The sequence below is a fragment of the Protopterus annectens genome, chromosome 6.part1 (genome assembly GCF_019279795.1).
Source record: "Protopterus annectens isolate FY-2018-M chromosome 6.part1, PAN1.0, whole genome shotgun sequence".
NCBI lineage: Eukaryota > Metazoa > Chordata > Ceratodontiformes > Protopteridae > Protopterus > Protopterus annectens.
The window spans coordinates 148,220,295-148,235,965 of NC_056738.1; the positions used below are offsets into that span (position 1 = coordinate 148,220,295).

Here is a 15,671-nt window from a genome sequence, read left to right on the forward strand (position 1 = left end):
TGACCAAGTTTGCAGATGACTGCAAGCTGGGTGGTGTCATCAATTCCCCTAGTGATGTGGGCATCCTCCAAGAGGGTCTCACTCAGACAAATGACTGGTGCCAGAAACATGGTCTCAAGCTGAATACCAAAAAATGCATCATCATCCCCTTTAGGGAGAGTAATGTCCCCACAAATTATCACATTAATAACAATGTCCTAAGCACTCAATCAGTTGTGAGGGATTTGGGCACCCAGGTTGATAGCAACCTGACTTTTGACCACCATGTTGCTTCCGTTGTATGGAAAGCCTTCTACATGGTCCACCTCATAAGTAAGGGTACTTCATCCAGGGACAAAGAGGTCATAACATCCCTGTATTCTTCCCTTATAAGGACATTATTGAGTACAATGCCCCTTTCTGCATGTACCTTGCAAAGTACATGCAGCAGCTGGAGAGACCACAGAGGTTCCTCACCAGGAGAATACAGGGCCTCAAACATCTACCATACACAGATAGGCTAAAAACCCTATCCCTCTACTCGATTTCATACAGACTCCTCAGAGTTGACCTCTGTCTGGCATACAAGGCAATCAGGAACCCCACCTTGATGGGACTGCTGCATATCCGCAACTCGAGTTCCACTCGAGTAACCACATGCATGGCCAAAACCTGGTCTGTGACATCAACAAGACTTGTTGGTGAGACAGATTTGTGTCCCAGAGACTGCCCCATCTATGGAATAGACTCCATCTCCACATCAAGCAGAGTACCTCTTTACCCCTTTTTAAGTGCAACCTGGATAACTGGATGGGAAACAGAAAATATACCCCTGGGATTACATCCCTGTCCCTGCTGGACATGGGCATTGAGTGCTGCTTTGTCTAAACATGGGCTAATCTCTTGACTAGGCTTATAAGGGCCTCAGGGCCAATAGCCTAGTAACCTCCTATGATCCTATTTCTCACTATTTTTGTAGGTGAAGCCACTAGGTTGCAAGTCATAGACTATTTAAGCAATACTGTATTAGTAGAAAGGCTGTGATTAGGGTTGAAATGTACCTATAGATTCCAGTAATTCACCATCAGTTTCCAGTATATGAAGTTAACTGATAGCTGATTAAGAGCATCCACAGGCAGCTATACAAATTTTTAAAGCGTCTTACTAGAAATCATTGCAAATAGGTATCAGGGATGTTGAAGGAAAAGTGAGAGCCCATCAGAGGAATAATTTATTAAAGAGATATGAATGAGACAAGCAAGCGAAACAGTGAAGAAAGCATCTAAATTATCATATGCAATATGAACAAACATTTCAGCAGTAAGACATTTAAGCAATAACCCATGGCTGCGTGTGGGTAATGCTGGATTTATCCATGGTTGGCATGGTTTGGTCATGAGAGACAGGGGAAAATACAAGGAAAATCAGGTATATTTGTTTAGTTTGCAATACGTACCTGATTTTATTTGTATTTCCTGTGCTCTCATACCTACCTCTCAACCTTTTATTTGAAGAAATGTGGACAAAGAATAATTGTACATTGTCTGAAGGAATGAAAATCTGAAACTGAAATGTCTGTCATTATTTAATGACTTAATTTCTCAGTGATTTGTCAGAAAACCACGAATTTTATGAGGAACAAAGTCACTAAATAATGACATGTTTTTCAGTTTCAGATTCATTACTTCAGACTAATGCTTGTCTGTGATATACCAAAAAAAGTCTGGCTGCTCAATGATACTTTAGCGGCTGGACTTTTGCTGTTGCTATATGCTCAATTTACAACTGGTATCCTGGTTGGGCTGACAAATCAGCATGCTCGTTTATGAATATTAATGGCCAGTCATTGTATAATAATAAACAAGTAACAGAACCATGACAGCAAGCCCAGTGGTATAAGTGAAAAAGGGGTCTCTAAAATACCACTGACCACATTTCTTACTGGAAAACATAGCAGCATGATTACCCAGAAAGTTACCAATACACAAAGCAGAAGAAAGTCGCATATGATGCACAATCATTTTAGTTAGACAAATATGTTAAAGCCAGAAGAGAAAGGAGCACAAAAGAGTTACTTGTTAGAACTACGTAACAGCTACACAACAATATTACTATTAGGGCCATAATGTAAAATAAATAAATGAATTCTAACAGAACTTTCACATATGTTGGAACAGCTATGTGCACAAAACAGAATAAACTAGTTAAGTGTTAGATAACAGCCCAGTCAGTTTTTCACTGGCTCTTTCATTTTTTTCTAATTCAATTTACATTGCATGGAGATGCACAAATCTCAGTGAGCCTGCAACATATACTCCATGTATGCAGTCATTTTCATCTGTAACTGTACCTCATATAACCCAGATCACCCAGTTCCGATCAGTACTTAGACTCCTGCTATGCATAAATGCAGTAAGCTGCACAAAGCTGTATACAAAGCAGAGCTGTGTATCTAGCATCTTACAAGTAGCTCTTAACAGCTCCTAATGGTGCTAAATTGTGCAATTTAGCCCACAGCCACTACAAATTGCTCAATACTACTGTGAAGCAACTTAGTCTGCAACTGTTACAAATAGGTCCATACTTCTGCTGACTAAGGCCATGCTATCACAGTCGCAAATATTCTCAAGTTGCACATTTACATAAATAGACATATATAACTACACCATCCATCCTCTAACCAATAACTATCACAACAGACTATAAATCTTTCTTATTTAAAACTTGAACCTCAGTATAAATCAATCGAGTTGTACTTCACACGGGACAATATGGGAGGTCGGCTTAATCGTTTCCTCTCTTTTGCCAGCCTCACAGCATTAGGTGTCTTGAAGCAGTGCAGCAACAGCTTTATGCTGACCAATAATACACTACTACAAAATGCAAATAACTCTGCTTGTGAAAGGTGCAGATATTTAAGAGCTCTGAAGGCCTCACTCTCACCAAAACACAAACTGTAAGCATTGCACTAATACAGCACATGCTACATACCCAAGTCTAACATATAAAGTAATCTCAGGTAAAGCAACCCTTACCTAAGGCTCCTTGATGCAGAAGGATAAAGTCTCAGGAAAAATCTAAATCAAACATCACAGCACATAATATCCCACCATTAACAAAGAGTCTCCATGAGACAACGGGTATCATTTCCAGTACACAAGACTACTCTGCAAACAATGTTATAGGGATCGGTGACTTCACAGTGAGGCACACAGATTCCCCATTCACTTGGCTGAGCAAAGAAAGTGTGACAGTAAGTTGTCTTTCAAGTATCAGGATCTCAGATATGTCAAGGGCCTTTAGGACTCTTGCATCAGACAAATATAACTACGACATGGTAGTTGCACATGTGCAGATGCAGAGATGTGTCTGAGCTTTTAGTGCATGTCTTAAATGCAGACAAGACCTTGATACTGAATAGACTCCTCCCCTGTTCACTAGGTACAAAGAAAAGGTGATTGGCTTCAATAATTGGCTAAATATTGGTGTCATTATATGGACGGTCTACACTAACTGTGTGTTAATCCTGTGATACCTACACCCATTTGTGGGTCATTGCTTAAATATTCAACAGAGCAGATTGTTAATAGCCTAACTGAAGATATTTTGGAGTATTTCTCCCCAGGCCACTGCTGAAAAGGGGCTTGTTTGCCCAGTCAGATTTTCTCGGCAAACAAATGTAAATAATAATAATAAAAATGTAAATAAATAAATTCTTGAGCTCATACTTACAAACTCCCTTTCCGGTTAATGAAATACTGCAACTAATCAGGTCCTTCTTGTGTGTTAAGTGTACCTGAAAGATTGCAGATTGAGAAGGAAGGGAAGTTGCGACCAATCAGGTCCTCTTCTTGCAAAAGTGGCCCTGAAAGATTGCATTTATAAAGATTCACTGCTGATACAAAAAAAATCAAAGAAATAAAAAAAAACGGAAGCAGATGCCACAGAACTGGCAAGGAATTTCAAAACACAGCCTTGTATTTACTTCTCCATGGCGATCCCCCACTCTTGCTATCCTCAGGCACAAGCCAGTGGGGTCTCCCCTCATTTGAGAGTTTCATGGGTGCCTAATGCTAGCTATGAGCCTTGGTGGATATTGTCAATATCCTAACAACCAAATTTAGTGCAACTTTCATTCCTGATCCCCCTATCATCACTAAAGTTCATGTACTGAGAGTGCTCTCCAAGACTAAGAACACTTTCTCCTTGACACCAGATAACATACCATGTGGCTTGTTAAATAGTACTAAACATGACTTGGCTGAACCTCTTCAAAAGCTATTTATCATCAGCCGGGCTAAAAGGTCAGTCCTGGAATTATGGCATACAGTACTTGCTATGCCACTTCATGAAGGTAGCCAAACTACTGACCCTGGAAGCTATACACCCATCAGCCTGACAAGTCTCATTTGTAAGGCCACGGACCACATTATAACAGATTTTATTCATCTTGACATTACAAATCTCATGAGGCTAGAGACATGTAAGCCAAGTTTTAGCAATTCTCCCCTTTTCTTCTTTTTAAAAATGACTTTTTGAAGGTGAATAGTGCTAAATTTCTCCACTAAAATTAATGATAAGAAACAAAAGAAAATTCTGTCAGTGTAACTGGGACCATTATGTTAAAAAGAAAGCAAAGAAGCACCCTAATCATTTATCGGACTTTGAGGATATACTTGCTTTCTAATGTATTGCCAGACGGTGAAAAGCAATTAAATTCAAATAATGACCTGGCTACTCAGATAATGGAGTATTATAACGTCACATTTGATAATATATCTATGTCAAGCAGAGTTCCTCATTAGCACTCTTCAAGAATCTTGATGAGTAGATGGGAAATAGGAAATTCACTCCGAGGATCACTTCTGTGACTCTGCTCGACAGTGGCACAGGAAAATAACTTTCTTGGGTGGCAAAAGCCAGGGAATCTTGTTGGCTAGGCTTACTTAGGCCCTTGGGCCAATATCCTAGTACCTACCTATGAATCTATGAACCTATAAAACTAAACAATGAGGAATCATCACTTTCTGCTCAATCAGACCAGCTGGTCAGACGTGACAAGGACATCCATGAATTGCAGCAAAGCCTAAAAGATACTTAAGCACATTTGGAGTTATCTGAGGATAAAATTGTTAACTTGGAGAACTAAGGAAGAAGACAAAAAAAAAAACTATTTTACAAGAATATCTGAGATGGTCTACCAGGTTGGGGGGGGGGGGGTAATTGTCTTGTCATTTATGGAAAGAAGATTGCTGGAATACTTAGATGATTTCTCCACAGAATTTAGAATGGGGAGAGCTCAGAGAGTGTATCTGCTTCAATAAGTAAGGTGGTAGTTGTCTATATCTATACTCATGCAATCTGAATATTTTTCCACTAAAGACAACACAACATACTTAAATCTACTGAGTCACTAGCAAGGATAATAACAATGACTGACTCCACATTTTTGTGGATTATGGCAACTCTTCCATTACTAGGGCAAAAACTGCTTCATTCCATACAGCTATTAGTTTGCCATTAGAATAAGTGGAAATTTAAATTACTGTACCCTGTCACTTTAAGGGTTTATCTCCCAGGAGACACAGTTTCATTTACATCACCAGAAGATGCTGAGGTAAATCTGCAACAGGCTGCTATTATGGAGGAAGGAAATGCTGTTTCAAAATTTCCCAGACTGGAGGCAGTACTTCCAAGGAGCAAAGCCATTATACTAGCAGATCTTTAGATTTGTTCCCTAATTTTAAGAAACAGTTGTATGAGGCACATAAGGCAGCCCAGAAAGTGCAGGAACCTTTGACATCAAAATGACTGTTAATTCTTTTGACTTGACTAGATGGAGAGCTCCACAAGTTATGGTATTGTGAATTTTCCAGTAAAAAGCTGATTTAAATATAGCTACTTGGATGGCATACAGAGATAAAGCCTGACTATGGCCCAGGTGACCCAGGTATGATTAGCAGCTCAGGAAACTGACGGAGTAGCATGAAGGAATGGGCATGCCCATATCATGGGTAAGTGGTACATGGGCATCTCCTGCTGACATTCCCTGACAGAGGTCAAGGATATCACTAGAAGAAGAGCAGTCAGTGTGTGTGGGAAGTGGGCCTGGCTCAGCTGCTGCAGAGGTGGGGTCATACTCTGGTAGGTCACACTGCATGCCCATCCAGGACCAAACCACATTGCCACAAAGGGGAGGAGAGAAATGGGTAGGTCATAATACCCCCCAATGGATGCTCAGATATGCCAAGCTCCATTGCCTTGGATCCATGACTAGTTCTAGCAATACCAGATTAAGTCTGGTGGGAGCATGGAGTTAGCTGGAAGACCCAGCACTGATGGGGCATGAGGGATGGGTTGATAATGATGACTGAAAGGTGAGACAAAAAATGAATAAATAAATAATTGGATTTAAATATAGCTTACAGAATCGCATTGCTGCGGTCACTGACTGGATATCATGCAATTTTTTTTCTAAGCTAAAGGGCATCTATAATGTTTCTCAAGGGGGGAAGAGGGCAGTTTATGTGATATCAGATTTTAATAGGCATATTTGGCTTACTGACCTTTGAACTATATAGACAAGTGAGATTTATTTCTTTTCCAGAAACAGCTTTATTGTTTATTTCACAGATAGTTTCTGCCAGTTATAGAGATATTGTAGATTGAAATATTTTTCTTTTGTGATAAAATGTTCTGGTTATGGTTCATTTGAATAATTATTAATGTACCTTTCCTTACAGCAGTCCCAGATGTAAGTGGTTATTTCCATAAGACATGAACTCAATAGTATGACCCATTTAACAAACAGTGAACCTTTCACCCTGATTAAACATCTTTGCTCAATGGGGTTCTTTTCTTCTTATCAGTCTGGTAGATGAAGGGGAATCATAAGTTTAATTCATAGAGGCAGTTCCTTTAAGATATCTGAAGGGAAGGAATATACTGGTTAAGATTTTTTTTTGCATAGTATGCCTGTTTCTTTTAGCTGCATCTATATTCTGCCTGAAATGAGTATCATAGCAGTATCGGTGTTGATGAGAGGTGACTGGATTTCAGGAGGGCTTAGAGTATGTGACAAAGGTTTCAATATAGCATTAATTTTACTGAATACTTGTTCTGGTTCTGGAAATGGCTGGGTATCACTTTTGGAGAAGTTACTAAATAACTATCTTACCATGTTTGGTATGGTAGATGTCCATAGGTATTTCAAATAGATGATTTTAGTGCATACAGTTACATTCCCAGATGTAAGATATCCTTGAGGACTGGAAAATTTCTTATCACAAGAGATTTGGCCCATTGGGTCAGTTATCCCATATTATTTTCAGATCAGGAATTAGATGGCCAATGTCATCCTTTCCAAGGTTGAGAGTTTAAAATTTGGATCGAGGGCTCACTATGACAGTTGGGAAAGTTTGCATCTGGTTGTACGTAGTGATTTACCTTAGGTTTGGGAAATTTTCAAGAAAAGGATGATGCTGTACTTAAAACAATTATACAGAGTCAAGAAAAGTGGAAATAAACAGTAAACTAAAGGCCATGATGGGACAGTAGCTGTAGTTGCATGATGTACAAGTTATTAGGCAAGTTCTAGGTAGAGATGAAAAAGTAGTAGAAACTATACAGAAAACAAACTCCCATTTAGATTATAAAATTGAACAAGCCCTGAAGTCACTTAACATGAGGGACTTTGAGTATACTCCTGTGAATCAAAGATATTTAGATTTACAATTAAGGAGACAAACAGTCAAACGACAAGTCACCCAGGTGAGCTGTCATGAAACAAGGATTTTAACCAACAGTCCAGTGGAAGTCCTGGATGCATTTGTACATTATTATTATTCTAAATTATATACAAATGAAAAGTCTCTTATGACCAGGAAAATAGAAATAATTATTTATCTAGCTTACCCTTTCTTAGGCTTAGTATGGTGGAGGCATGGTCTCTGACCACTCACATTACTGTAGAAGAGGTTGAACTAGCCATAGTGAAAATGATGAAAAGTCCCCAGGCTATGAGTCAATATATGCAAACGTTTACCAGTGGAGAAAGTAGGGATTTGCTAATAAGTTTGCATTACTAGTTAATTTTGTTTTGGATGGAGGGCAGCCCCTCCCACTTGGAAGAATGCAGTTATAATTGCTCTCCCAGTTCTAGTAAGGTTATAGGTCTATTTCTGTCCTAAATCAGGGCTACAAATTTTTAATGGTTATTTTTGTTAATGGGTTTATTTTGAAGAGAACCACGTGTTAATTTCACAGAGGCATTTCTGCTATTGGAGGATTGTTCTGCCATTAGATTCTAAAAAAGCTTTTGATAGATGAGATAGAATGATTGTTTTAAGATGTTGAACGATATGGGTTTCCCTTCCAAATTTGTGAGAGGTTTGGAAAAGATTTACATTGGTTCAAAGACAAGAATCAGGGTCATCTTGAGCCTTTCAAAACTATTTGAACTTGAAAGAGGTATGAGGCAGGAATGCCCTCTATCAAAACTCTTATTTGCTATATATAGAGAGCCCTTGTCTATAAGGCTCCACATTTCTGCTAGCAGGGTACTGAATTTGGAATATTCACATCAAAATCTCCTTTTACATTGATATTTAGTCGATCCAGAAAGTGACCTTCCTAGCTTGTTCATGGTAAGCTAAGCACTGCAAAAACTCAGGTGGTTATAGTAACTTTAAGCCATTTCTTCCATTGTTAAAAAGGTTTTCATTTTTAGGGGGCAGACAAAATGGCATATTTAGGGTTGCAGTTCTCTAAAACATTATCCTCAATAGTTGAATATAACTGTGCTGAAATTTTAACCAAGACAAAGAGATATTGCTGCCACTGGAAGCATTTTTGTATGGCTATAACACATTAAATTCAAGCTGTAGCTTGGCATATAATACCACAAATAATATATACCTTACAGGGGATCATTCCCCTCAATACCTGCCTCCCTTAGGTCAAACGTTAGGTCACGTATAAGTGCATTTATTCAGGCAGGGGGGAAAAACAGGATGCTAGTGGCAGTACCATATCTTGCCTCAGTCAATGGGGGTTCTGGGCCTCTGAGGTTAAAATTAGATGTGGTAGCAGCTACGCTTAAACTTTTTAGAGAGTTAATAACCGTTCAGCACAATTCTTTGTGGGCTGAGGTAATCCTAACTAAGCTTGGTGGCAGTTATGGTTTGTATGATAAATTGATGGAAAGGAATGACATTCCAGTTAGGCCATATTCCACAATAAAGTGGTTATAATGGTATTTCTGGATACTATTACTCTTAGATAGTTAAAGGACATGCTTTCAATTGGAAGAACCGAGGAATTTATATGCCAGGAGTGAGGGCAGAATGGAGAAAATGTCATGGTCTGCAATATTGGGAACAGCTGATGGAATGAGATACGTTTATCAAATGGGAAAGATTCAGAGCTACGTTTGGATGCACCCAAGATGCCAACACTTTATACAACCACCTTGCCAAAAAAGCTTGAGGCAATAAGCTAAATTTAAACCTTTAAAATGGCCTAAATGGATAAGTTGGATGTCAGTTAATAGAAGATAAAGTCACCAAAGCAAGGGTATTATCAGTTCTCTATATAAAATACTATCAATCTCTAGGGAAGTTATCTTAGAGAAGATGAGATTAATGTGGGAGAAAGAACTTCAAGTTGAAACTGACAAGCTGACATGCCATCAAATATTATGAGCTCCAAGGTATTCAACATGATAAGAAAACTTAGATCCTTTGCTTGGCAATGTCAATTTAAATATTTTTAAATACCTTCAAGACTGGCAAAGATTTCCATCTGAATTTTTACCACTTGTTGGCATTGTTTCATGGGAACTTTGGGGGAGTGCCCAAATATCTTTTGGTACTGAATTGCTTTAAGTAACTTTAGGTCAGATTTACTGGATATTTGCTGTATTATTGTGTCAGGCCACAAAATTATGAGGGGTGGATGACTTGTTAGGTTATGTCAGTTCTGATGGGGTCAATCCCCTACAAGAAATCGTTTAATGTTTTTATTTCCAGTTACAAAAAAAATGGTATATGCATCATTTGTAAATGGAAAGAAAGACCCTCCAAAGGATGAAGATTTGATCTGGCTTATGGAGCATATAGCTAAGACAGAGGAAGTTAGGGCTATGGGTAACACTAATGAATGTACCTTAAACAAATCGTACTTATGTACTAACTTTAAGTTAAATCTTGTACAAGAAAATTATTGCTAATACATGGAACTATAAAGGATGACACAGGACAGTCTTTTTTGTATTCATTTTATTTATCAGACCATCAACCAGCAGTCAAATGTAATAATGAACTATCACCCCTGCTAACTGTCTCAGCTGTTGTACCCAAGGGTCAATACTTGGTCCACTACTATTCTCCATATTCACAAATAAATTATCCACAGCCACTCAACATGCAACAATTATTCAATATGTTGATGATTCCTCATTTATTTGCTCAGCACTCTCTATCTCTTCACTCCTTCATACAACCCAAAAAACCTTCAATGACATTGAAAATTACCTATCTGATGTTCAACTTGTTCTCAACCCAAATAAAACTAAGCTCATGCTCTTTACTAGTAACAAAACACATAGCCAGCATCCCCCCTTCACCATCATGTCCTCCAATAATACTATAATAGAACCAGTCGAGCATGCTAAGGTCCTAGGAGTGACTATTGACAACAACCTGAGGTTTGACAAGCACCTAGCAATAACCATCAAAAAGGTGCATATCAAACTAGGTGCACTCTATAGAATCAAACATTTTCTAACTGACCCCACCAGACAAGTTATATCCAGAACACACCTACTTTCCACCCTCCTTTTTGCTTCACCTGTACTTATAAACCTCAGAAAAGCAGAGTTAAATAAATTGGAGTCCTGCTACAACAAAATACCAAGATTTGCCTCAAACATTCCTTACAGATCACACCACTGTAATGCATTTCAGCATCTAAAATGGCTTGAACTTCCTAATCTTCTGACCTATAGCCAAGTAACCTTCATACACTACATACTCAACCACCAAATAGCTGTCCCTTTCTCAAATACATTGTTCAACCCTGCTAGCTCTAGAATACTAAGATCCACCAACAAAGGCCTGCTAACAGTTACCAAATCTAACAACGGCTTTGGGGATTCCCTCTTCTCTAACCACATACCTAAACCTTGGAATACACTATCTCAAACAATAATTAATTGCACCAATACAACTACATTTAAACATCTACTTAAGGAACACATCATCAACAACTGGATGTGCTCCTGCACAAACCCAGGCTGAATATACTATCTCTCCCATATAGTTCTACCAGATCATACTATCTTGTTTTATCTCTCTTCCAGCTTTCTGTCCCCTCCCTCTAATTACTAGCATTAATTGCCACCAAAAGTCCTGCCACCCCATCTTCTCACTTTCTTACATATCTTGCTCTTTAACACTGTTGAGTCTAAGCACTGGGATTTTTACTCCTTACGTTTGGTAATACTCTACAAGGAACATGTTTACTCCCTATGTGAAATCACTGTGTTTATTAGATAAGTTACTAATGCTCTGTGGTCTAAATAATGCTACTGCCTTATATAGGTTACAAACGTATGTGGTGTAACTTTTTCTCTGCCTATGTTAAAATACTGTAGTTGCTTGCAATGTTACTATTTTAAATATGGTTATGTTACTGTTATATATGGTTACTTATACATTTCTTTTTGGAGATTTCTATCTGTCCCTCTGCTGAAAATGGGTCCTTGGCCTAGAGGGTCCTTCCCAGTAAACAAATGTAAAATAAAATAAATAAATATTTGAACATCACAGGTATTGAGACTGCAGTAATTACTAATATTACAGCATTTCTGGCTGTGATGAGATTTTCAAATGTTTTGTTATTCTTCTGTTCAGATGAAGTGTGTGACTTACTCTTATTAATAAAAGTCATGGTTGGGGTAAAATCTCATCAGGCTAGATCTACAGCAGTTTGGTTTTGTCTGGTGAGCCTTGTTAAACTCTTTTAGTAGGTAACACAAACTTTTGACAGTGGCCACACTACACACACAGCTTACCTTGATTTGGCCAAGACATTTGGCCCCATGCTAGTACAATTAATAAACTAAGTGTAATAAAAATCAAAGGAGACAGAAGCAAATCTCTCACTTTATTAAATAAATTTAGCACTTTTGTCCTGGTTCACAGGACTTCATCAAAATCTGATGAAGTCCAGTGAACCTGAACAAAAGCACTAAATGTATTTAATAAAGTGAGAGATTTGCTTCTGCCTCCTTCGGTTTTTATTAGTTTGTTTTTTGGTTCAGTTGAAATAAACTAAATGCGATACACACATGGTAAGATAAATAGCAAACTGGCTAAAAGACAGAACCCACAAGATGCAGCAGACAAGGACAAGGGGAACATGAAGGTGACCAACAGGGCTCAGTACTGGGACCGCTTTTGTTCAGTATTTACTTCCCCTACTTACAAACTAAAAAACAAGATATATGACTAACCAAGTCTATGGATATCTCAGCCGGTGACTTATTCTTCGTAAATTCTATAGGTAGATCATGGAACTCTCTACCAGCTGATATTGCCTTACTCTCTTCACTTGGTTAGTTCAAAACTAGACTCAAATACTACCTGGGAAGAAACTGGCTATGTCACTGTATCAAGCCTGGATAACCTGTCTCTGGAATGTGTAAATCTGCTAAGTAGCCTACTATGCAATTTTATCTGATTATCTCGCTGAATAACACTACCTGATGATTTGTTATGATGTTTGCTCTTCTAATCACTAAAAATATTCTATATGTAATTTGTATTGTCTGCCCATCTAATCTCTGTAAATAATATATTTGTTATTTGTTATTTGTAATATGTGACATGTTATGATGATTTGTTATTCCATGGTGCTTTTCTCCCCAGGCCTCTGCTGAAAATGGACATGCATCCAGTCGGACTATCCCGATAAACAAATGTAAAATAAATAAATAAATAAATAAAATAAAATGACTGCAAACTAAGAGTCCTTGTTAAACTCCCCTCTAAAACAGAAACCATTTAGCAGGAACTTACACTTACAAATGCCTGATGTATTGAAAATAGGCTTATATTAAATGCTAAAAAATACAATATTGTCACATTTGGCAAACAACCCTCCCCACCCCCCAGAATATATCATTGGAAATACCCCACTTCAAAATTAAAATGCAATTAGAGACCTGGGAACTTGGATTGATAATTAATTTTCCTTTATCCATTGGATAGCAACAGGTGCTAGGAAATCTTTCTACCTGGTGCAGCTTATCATCGGGAGAAGATCATCCAGATCAAAAGAGGTTATTGCACCTTTGTATTCAGCACTAATCAGAGCAGTAACAAAATACAATGGCCCCTTTGGGATGTACCCCTCCATAGACATATATGACAGTTGGAAAGATCCCAAGGGTTTCTAACAATGAAGATTCTAAGCTTAAAATACTTAAGCTACCAGAAAAGACCAGAAGCGCTGGCCTCTTTTCTATATCTTACAGGCTACTCAGAGGTGACAAATGTCTTGCCTTCTGAGCAATCATGGACCCAGTAATCCATGATTTTTTGTATCTTCATGCATTAAACATTCCCTCAAATGCCAGAACAAGCAATCTACACTGTTTCAGCAGATCAATAAAACAAGATGGGGAGACAGATTTGTTTCTCAGCATCTCTCTTTCACCTCTGGAATAGACTGCCCCTGCAGATAAAGCAGTGTGATGCACTATCTTCCTTCAGTCAAGACTTGGATAATTGGATGGGTGTTCACAAATTCATTGACATAGCCCTCTTTGAGAGGGGAGGTACAGTCTGTGTTGGGAAAGGACAAGGTGTAATGGTCACATGACTTCCTGTGAACTTTCTTGAACTTCCTGTCATTTTGGTCAGTTAGCATGGCACAGATAAATGAGTACACAAAAAAGTACATCAATGTATGACATCAGAGAGCAGCTATATAAAACTAAAGGAGATGCCGTTACATGTCAGTGGGCCTGAGTTAAAACAGTGTTTATATTTTCCATAAACTGAGAAATTGCTATAAAGAAGAAGACAACAATGACAGGTGCTATAGAGCTGACTTATGCTGTTGGAGGAGTTATTTGGAATACTTCCACATTTTTAACAGTTCATCAAAGATGCACTTGTTAGATTCTCTCCTTCCATCAGCATTTCACACTTCAAGGCATAATGCAAATGAAACTTTGGAGTGGGCGACACCTTCATAAGAAAGTAGCTGCAGAAACACTGCAATCTCCAGGTTTTCATTATTTGGCAGGGGCATGCCTGAGTTTTGCTTCAGATGTACAGTTCGAAATGGAAGAACCGTAAGTCCTCCTCTTATACAAAACTTCTTGGGGAACTTCAGAAATTTAGATGTAAGATTGCAAAGCTGATAACTTATTTTTAAAATCAATTTGAATGAAAAGGGAGAAATTAAGGATAACAATTATTTTGGGAACACTTTTGTCCTATATCATGCAGTACTATGAATAACATAAATGAACTTCTGATGAAAGTAATAAGCACCCATATTCTTTGGTACCCAGAGGTCCGTTGCAGAGGTAGCTTTCTAATGAAGTGAGATTTTGAAGAGGTAACTAATTTATTGCAGTCATTTCAAGACCTCCTGTCAGATTATGGAACAACACATTGCATATTTAACATATCTCATGTTGATCATTTTAAACACTTTCCCTTTTCCAATAGATAATGTAAAAAAAATACCTTGCTCTCCAACTTGTGATTTGACCCATTCGGCTGCCTTTTTAACACTGTCTGGTTTAGAGATGTCCATCTGTACTGTTTTCAGCCTTTCTGATGTCACTGCTTGAAGTTGCAGAGCCCCTTTCTCTGTAAAGCATCCAGCTAGTACATGAAATCCCAGTTTATCAAATCTTTTTGCAGCAGCATTGCCAAAACCAGTGTCACATCCAGTAATGAAGATATAGTTTCCTATTACATTTTCAATTTTCTGCTTATCTCTTCTCCACCAGTAGAGATACACAATAAGTAAAACGGGTATAAAAAACAACAGCATCCTCTGAAAAAAAATGGATCAACAATCTGAAAAAGGAAAACAGATACATGTTTACATTTAGTGTTTATATGTAGGGGGTTTTAATATTTTTGTTCAATATTTGCCTTTGAAAAATCAAAGTTTTAATCTTCTTTAGGTTAATTAATTCACCAACAACTGTGATACTATTTGTATATCATAATAGTGACCTACAGATCTTAGAGAGAGGGTTGGCAGTGTAGATTTGATGGAGAGTAGGAGGTGTAATCAGTTTCAAAATAAAAGAGTCTTGTATACATTTATTCCTCATATATTTAAATCTGCATTTATTTACTAAGGAATGCATGTCTAGCATGTATTCAAACATAACTTTCCCTGGAACAAAGATAAATGCACACTTAGCAATTGCGAGCCTTTGACAGGAAAGTCCAAGTCTTCAATAGTTCTCATAAAAATGCATTTTTCTACCTTTTTAAATTTTTTTCTGAAATGACTAATTCATTATTTACTTCTTTTGGGCTTTAAAACACAAACTAAAAGATGCAACTGTTCTGTTGAGAGACCAAATTTCACAAGTCCCAAACTGAAATTCACACAAAAAGAAGAAACTGGTCTCACCACGATAAGCTTTGAAATAA

General features: G+C 37.9%; 1 protein-coding gene across 10 annotated transcripts in view; it reads right to left on the minus strand.

Moving 5' to 3' along the window:
- LOC122805436 (dehydrogenase/reductase SDR family member 9-like) overlaps positions 1-15,671 on the minus strand; it is a 520,557-nt gene that overhangs the window by 109,486 nt on the left and 395,400 nt on the right. For all 10 annotated transcript variants that reach the window (XM_044075585.1, XM_044075583.1, XM_044075576.1 and 7 more), the window contains one exon: positions 14,742-15,080. In XM_044075585.1, coding sequence (XP_043931520.1) covers positions 14,742-15,054 — 313 coding nt within the window. In that variant the 5' untranslated portion in view covers positions 15,055-15,080. The remainder of the gene's footprint in view (positions 1-14,741; positions 15,081-15,671) is intronic.